The sequence below is a fragment of the Sinocyclocheilus anshuiensis genome, unplaced genomic scaffold (genome assembly GCF_001515605.1).
Source record: "Sinocyclocheilus anshuiensis isolate Anshui unplaced genomic scaffold, SAMN03320099.WGS_v1.1 scaffold930, whole genome shotgun sequence".
NCBI lineage: Eukaryota > Metazoa > Chordata > Actinopteri > Cypriniformes > Cyprinidae > Sinocyclocheilus > Sinocyclocheilus anshuiensis.
Window position 1 is genome coordinate 423,161 of NW_015539900.1, and position 7,880 is coordinate 431,040.

The window sequence follows — 7,880 nt, forward strand, 5'->3', positions numbered from 1 at the left end:
AGAGAGAGAGAGAGAGAGAGAGAGAGAGAGATCACTAATCAAATTTGTAACAATGACCATGTGAACTTCTTTGTTTAAAAGGTCAAAAGAAGCAAATCATGCTGGAGAACATGATCATCAGGTTTTACTTTGAACTTTTCATTTAGACTGTTATATTGTAAGATAATTTTATGATGAAAAAATAAAATAGAAAAATGCAAAACAGAAGCATTTCACACATTTAATCACACTTTTGAACAGCACAATAGATCAATAGCAAGTAGGTAGGTAGGTCGATTAGATAGATAGATAGCTAGATAGATAGATAGATAGATAGATAGATACTGTATAGTTCACCTGGGCGCTGATTATTCCAGTGCAGTACAACATGCCTGCACTATATGAGGATAAGGTGGGGAGGGAGGTTACAAGAGCTCTTAGCCTATAACAACCATGCACATGGGAGTAAATCTCTCTCCTCTCTATCCCTTCTCTCTCTCTCTCTCTTTCTCACTGCCCGAGTGTGACTTAGCTGTGGCTCTGGTCTGCATGCACAGCAGTAGGAAGCCAACTGACACACAGTGATCATCTCTGCTGCCTCCCTGGTTAAATCTGCATGGCGACTTAACACAGAGATTACATCTGCATTAAGAGCACTGTGTTTCACCAGCAACTACACAAGTAGATTAGATGCCTGATGCTTGCCTGGTGCTGGATTATTTAGGAGGATCATTTCTCCAAAGTGGGAGAAGTGATTAGACATCAGCATGCTGTACGTTTCTGCATAGCGAGAGCGTTTAACAACCTCGGCTCTTTCAATGATTCAGTTCTTCATGCGTTCAGTTGTGTCCTCACTGTGGTGCCTCAAGCTGAGCAGATGGTTCTCTCCAAGGGCTCCTCAACTGGTTTCACTCTCCAGTATTCGTCAGAGCAAGAATGAATATTAGCAGAGAAGGACAGCAAATCAATTAGGTGGATGTCAGGTTATCTGCAAAGTTTGGACAGGTGAAGGTGTGTGCAGTTTCAGAAAGAAGGGAGAACTTTGGAAAAATCCCTTACCAGTGTGCTCCAGGAGAACTTGGAGAGATGTCCAAACCTTCACGTCTGGTCAAACCCTCCAAGCAGTCCCGAAAGCAACCTCCAGGGAATCGCTCACACATGCTGGTCGTCGGGGAGAGGTTGATGAGGGCTGGCAGTGAGGGCAACCTGGTGAGATCCAGACCACCGCAGAAGCCTTCTGACACCAATCCAGCGGGTTCCAATGAAGGTATTATGCTTCCTAAATTTGATTGGTGTTAGCATTATCTTGATTAGTTGATTAGATATTTGTGTCACACTACAAAATATTAGACATATGACCATGCACACACATACAGATATGCTTACGGTTCTGCCATGAGTTTAGATCCGCCCGTCTGAGGAGTTTTTGTACGATATTCCTGACTGCAGCACATGAGTGCGCTTGTATAGTTTGGCTGATGCCTTCTCTATATGGGGGGATTAAGACGGGTTTGACACTCACTGTTCACTCTGCTGATTAGTTACATTCCCTCCTCATCATCAAATTCTCTCACATCACTTGATCTCATTGGTGCTAATCAAATCAGCAACTCTCAGCTAGATTCACTAAGAGTTACACATGTTTTTAAACAGTGACTGAATAGGTAGCTAAAAGTATTTGTAATACTGATTTAAGCATAAAATGATTAGAAATCATTTATGAGACGGAAGATTTTATCAACCTATGCTCTTTCCGATTGATTTTGATGTATATTTACACTAGTTGACTTTATATTCTCTGAAAAGTTATATTTTAATAAATTAACAATGACATCTGTGTACTTGTGTGCATTGTGTAATAGTTACAAAAAGATTAGAAAAATGTTCAAAGAGAAGAGCAGTGATGGGAAGCTCGCTCAATTGATGTCAGCAGTTGACTTATAAGTTTTGACAGTGCAGTTAGGCAAAAGTTCTGAAGAACTGTCACCGCTCTAATTAGGTCAGTTTAGAAACCACATGGCAGCTAATGGGTACAGGGACTGAGGCTTCTCAAATTAATGAATATTTTATCAGACACCTTCCACAAAATATTTTCTTATGGTTCATTCATTACTGTAAACGCACACACATACAAACTATTTCAAAACAAGGCTAGTTATCAGGTACTACATTCCTTTGTAATACAAGATCCATAATGGTAACACAAATAGCAAACATGCAATTTAAAATCCAATTCCAGTAGTACACTTAACTATAAATATGCAAACTCGTTTAGCTAATTTTTACATAATATTACAAACTCAGTAAGTTACACAAACACAACGCATGCTGGGTAATGAGTGGTGCTACAATACCATATAGAATCTTTTTTTTTTTAATTGCCGTTTGAAAATAGGAAATGTTATTTTAAAAATGACCCACCTGAACACACATTTACTATTATGTGTTTTATTTCCAAGTAATCTATATCATTTAAAAGTTTTGGGTCAATAAGATTTTTAAAGTAATAATACTAATATTTTATTCAGCAAGGATGCATTAAATTCAAAGTTCCAGATTTAAAGTGGCAGTGACAGTTTTACTTGATTACTAAAGAAAAAATATTTTCAATTAATACTGTTCTTTTAAAATCAAATAATCCTTAAAAAATGCTTCAAGGTTTCCACAAAAAAATAAGAAGCACAAGACTGATAATAATAAGAAATGTTTCTTGAGCACCAAACTACCGTAGACTGGAGTAATGTCAGTTGAAAATTCAGCTTTGACATTGCAAGAATTTGTTATATTTTAAAATATATTCAAATAGATAAAAGGTATTGTACAGTGTAATAATAAAAAAAAATACAGTTTTTACTGTATTTTTGAAAAATCTTACTAAACCCCAATCTTTTGAATGGTAATTAAATGGTAATAATTATATTGTTTATCTGTTACTACCTGCTTTCCACTAGATTGCTATTTGTTTTTTGGGGGGGGGGGTATGTATGTGTGATTAATTTTTTTTATTTTTTGAGTATAGTGCTTATTTATGTTATCAGTCTCCAGTGACTTCCAAATGCCAAAATAGTTTTCTTTCACTTCAATGATTTTTATTCACACTGCTTGGAGAGGTATGAGATTGAAGGCACAGCCTTAGAACCACTGTCCCCTGCTGTCCCCCATTCCTTCCGTCAGGTCTATTAAAACAGAGATTTATCCCAGAGACAGCACCAATCCTGCCACGCCGCTGCAGATACAGTACATGACATTTCCACAGGCACAGAATCCAACACCACGTGGACTCTTAGAGTTACTTCTACCCTCAGAGGCTCCAAATGTGCTGAAAGAGATTCATCTGAAAAGCCTGCAGCTCCAATTGCCTCCATGAACTGACACCTAATTTTAAAGCCTCTTTTCTTGTGGATATTTGCAATGAACTGCAGTTCATGTTTATGAAGATATTTTTTTCCTATTCAGCTGAACTCCAAAATGCTTTTTTTTTGCAAAAGGTGCACCTGAGATATCACACCTGTTTTTGTGACAGCCTAAAGCTATGTAACAAGCAACAAAAAAAAAGAAGTTGGGGGTGTGGCCTTTCATTTTGTAGCCAATCAGAATGGTTGTCACATCAGTTTCACTGCAACAGTGCAACAGTCAGGTTTTGGAAATAAAAATTCCATTCATTTTCTCTGTCAAGGGATTGATTTTAAACGATAACTTATAAGACACACCTACTGTGAGCTACAAAGTTGTTAATCTATGATATATGCTTTTGTTGCTTTTGTTTTGTTTAAATAACTAGATCAACAATTCAACAATAGAATTACCCAAGAAAAATAAAATCTCCACCAATCGAAACAAGTCAATTACACCAAAACTCTTAGTGCCCTTAATGAGAACCCTTAATGTATTGTTTCTACATAATCTTTAAATCAATAGTTTTATACTTCTCTCTCATTTTTAATTCAATATTATTGAAAGACCTTTGTCTTTTTGCTCAATTTTCAAATACTTTTTAAAAAAACTTTCTTTTTTTTTTGCCCAAATTCATTCATTCATTCATTCATTACTTCAAGCTTGTAATGTGATTCACCCTGTAGCTGTTTGGTTCATGGCTTATACAGTAAGTCTTAAACAAATAGGTTTTAATATCCCTATGGGAAAAATTAATTGAAAAAAGTCTGGAACCAAGGCTGCTAATAAAAGTGGGTGGGCACTTTTACACTCTGTTGGTGGTGGGGGTTTGTTAACTTTTGTGACAGTTTCATATTTGCGTAGCTTTTCCACTAAGGAGTTTTTTTTTTTTTTTTTAAGTAGAGGTACTGTATAGCACAACCAGTTGTTAAATAGTTTTTTAAATAAGCAAATAATCAAACACAATTGCCAAAATGGTCCTCTCTCATTCTCTTTTATTCTAGCAGACTGGTTCATTTAAAACAGTCCTCTACTGTAGCATTAAGGATTCATTCTAGTGAAACAGTTCATTTGAATGGTTCATGTAAGTGTTCACAATGAGATGATTTACCAATTCATCCTCTACTATATTTTTTACTTATGTAAATTACATACACCTGTACATTCACCTGTTCAAATTTGATACCTTAACTGAGATTTGTTTCATTCAAAACTAATTTTATTGCCAGCAGAAATACTGCTCTGATTAAACAATTACACCATTTGATAAATATATCCTTTTATATATAATAAAAATCACTATTAAGTAACTTCAGTGTAGTTAACTTTTTTTGTTGCTGCTTCAAATCATGATAAGCTCGTACTGTAGCTTGAACCTGTGTTCATGCTTTTTATATCACCAAATATGTAGTCTTTAAAATAGTGACTCTTTGATTTTGTGATAGCTTATAGGGAAAGGGATGAGAAATATGTTTCAAAAACAAGTGACATTAATCATAATTAGGCTACAGAGGTGTAGCGGGTGAGGAAATGCTTTGCTAGGTTGGAGATAATTTGGGCCTCTCTCTGCTAAATAGTGTGATTATATTCGCCTACTCTGCAGCTGTATGGGAAAAATTTAAAGTTCTCAAAGCTTTTGGAACAACAAATTGTTCTCTTTATGATAGAGTTAATGCTTATCGCACAATCAAACCCTAAGAAAAACAGGATGCTTTTTTAAAGCAACACACTCTTAAGTGACTTTTATCCTACATCCAAAATGTGTCTAAGTTCAAACGTCAAAGCTTAAAATTTCACTTAATCATCCTACTAAACTGCTTATTGTACAAAGAAATTAAATATGTCTTCATCTTGCTAGTGAACTTAACTTTAATGCTCTGCAGTTATATAACCTCCCTGCATCTGCCACTGAAGCACAAATGTAATACAGGAATTAGCCAGATCTTCAGCTTAATTACGTCAGCTTAATCAGCAGGAAGCGATATAGTTTGACATCAGTGTGATCTCACACAGGAAGTGTGCCTGTCTTGTTCCATTCCTCTCTGCTGCCCTGTCCAACATCATTTTTGTCCCTGCCATGGTCCAGCTTAGCTCTATGGCATTCTCACAGCTTTGAACCAAACAGTTCAGAAAACTTACAGTATGCAGAGCACAACAAGATTCAATCCTATGTCCACATTAACATTCCTGTCATTCAGCAGCACGTTCTGCATGGAAGAACTGCAGAAAACTGGTTAATATACTGGCCACTTCTGTGCAATTTTCTGATAATGATTTGGAGTTTAAAGCTGCTGTGAGCATGCGTTCAGTCTAATCTCCAATCAAGTCCAGTTTGTCTGGTTATGTAGTAGCTGAGCCCAGGAATATCAGTGCTCACTGTTGTCAGAACCACACTACTTCAAAACCTGAGCGGGCCAAGATCCACAGACTGCTTAGCTTGGCCTCTTCAGACGGAGTTATTAAAGATACACATTCCCCTCACACAACGAAAACTGCCTATAATGAGACTTAGAGGTGACTGGAGGGAGATGGCAATAGCTCTTCCTCAGGTAGCGCTATCCTTCTCAGAGAATTTATTTCCTACTCATTATAGTCCGGAAAGACTCAAGAATTCATTACAGACCATTTGGCAGCTGGAGTTAGTCTGTTTGAAATAATAATTCTGTCGAGCTGTTTTCAAAGTGTATGTTCTATTTCAGTTGTTAGTCAAGCCACTGAATTATCACATTTTATTAGTATTTTTGTTTAAAGCCTGAGATGTGAGTAAAGTCAATCTGGGACAATCAGTCATTCACAATGTAACAGGTTGAAGTGTTGTAACTGGCAGGAGTAGTGTGTGGTATTCAATGGAGAGCGTTTCCTGAGGTTATCCATTATAGGTGGAGGTCATGTATTATTTAAAAAATGCCATGGTTTGGTTTTTCTTTCTGCCCCCTCTCTTTCTCCATAGTGCATGTTGTTTTTTGCTCTGCACACACATAGAGACACGAAAGGTGATGATTTTTTGGTTTTCTGGTTAGCACCAGATAGCTGGTTTTACTATTTTTGGGGTATTTTCAGTTTACAGTCATGTCAATTTATCAAAAGTTACAGTGAAAGTACCAACAAAATTTAAATAGGTGACAGGGGACCCAGCATAAGGAGACATGACAAGCATACTAAATGCAAAATTAACATAGCAAACTCAAAACTAGCTTTTTCTTGGAAGGAAAAATATTTGAAAAATATTATATAAAAAAAGGCCTTAAACACTTTAATGATGCAAAATAAACTACGGATACTGGACAGTAAGTTATGAACAAAAAAAGTCTGAACAAAACTAATTCTGTTATTCTTAATTTCTTTCTTTATTTACTTTTTTTTACAAATGTAAGTTAGTGGACTGAACATAATGAAATTAGGTTCCTTTTAACAAATAACCTGAACAAGCAGCAAAAAAAGTTGTTGTTTTTTCCTGCCAGCAAAATAATTGGCAAGCCATATATTCATGAATGAATAGATTAAGTAAAAGGCTAAATGTATTATAATGTATTTTGTACTTTAGTCTATACAATTTTTGTACATAATACAATTTGTACAGTGTATAATTTTTTATTCATTCATTTATTTTATTTTGTGGAGGAGGAGACACTATTTGATGTCTATGTCAAAAAAATTGAATTTAAAAAAATTATATCTGATGCCATTTTAATCCAAAAACAGGACTGTGATGAATTGGAATATGATGAATTGGAGTTTTGGCAGTCATAAATTGCTTAAAGGTGCATAATGAGCCAAGAACAGACTAATGCACATAATTTGATCTCTTTATTACTACCGAGGCCTGTACACATTCTTCAAGTATGTCATAGTACAGTTTATTATGTGCATTCTCATTTGAAGAATTTTTAATAGCTGTTATTGCACAGCACTGAACACAGAATACGCCATCTTTATGCTTGACTGAAACTGTCCTTTTAGATAACTCTACCAGATGCTGTCAAATCACAGAAGCATCTTGTAGCTGTCATACAAGGACAACACTAAATTTCCCAATTCTTCAACTGCTGCCAAACAAGCCAGATCTAACTGATCAAAAGCCACTGTCTTGAAAACGCTCCACTGTTTCTCTTTATAGGTGTTTGGGTTCTTCATGCCTTGTCCTTGTCTCGACTTCCAGTAATGTTTTGAGTGCTTTTTCATTTTCTCATAATTCTCTGTATCTTTGTAACCAACTGAATCATAGAAGTGAATTCTGTAAAAGTTCTTCTGTTTTAAAACAAGTCTTATATGATGAAGCTGAATCCATTGTAGAATAATATACTTTATTATGGGCATTTCAGCCAGGGGTAAATTATGGATTTAGATTAGATTTGTCACTGGTTAATTAATAGACTGCCCAGAATAACTGGTAATTTGGTACACTGCCTAGTCCACAAGCCGCTAGCTATGATGTCATGTTTTGCAACGGCAAAAAAATAAAAAATAAAAGAGAGAGAGATTAGCGTCCCTCATTCCTGCTCTCTTAA

General features: G+C 35.8%; 1 protein-coding gene across 5 annotated transcripts in view; it reads left to right on the forward strand.

Annotated features, from left to right (window-relative positions):
* The first annotated feature begins 377 nt into the window (after nt 1-377).
* Nucleotides 378-7,880, forward strand: part of LOC107686022 (sickle tail protein homolog) — a 65,931-nt gene continuing 58,428 nt past the window's right edge. For all 5 annotated transcript variants that reach the window (XM_016482810.1, XM_016482811.1, XM_016482813.1 and 2 more), the window contains exon 1: nt 378-1,246. In XM_016482810.1, the coding sequence (XP_016338296.1) occupies nt 1,066-1,246 (181 nt within the window). In that variant the 5' untranslated portion in view covers nt 378-1,065. The remainder of the gene's footprint in view (nt 1,247-7,880) is intronic.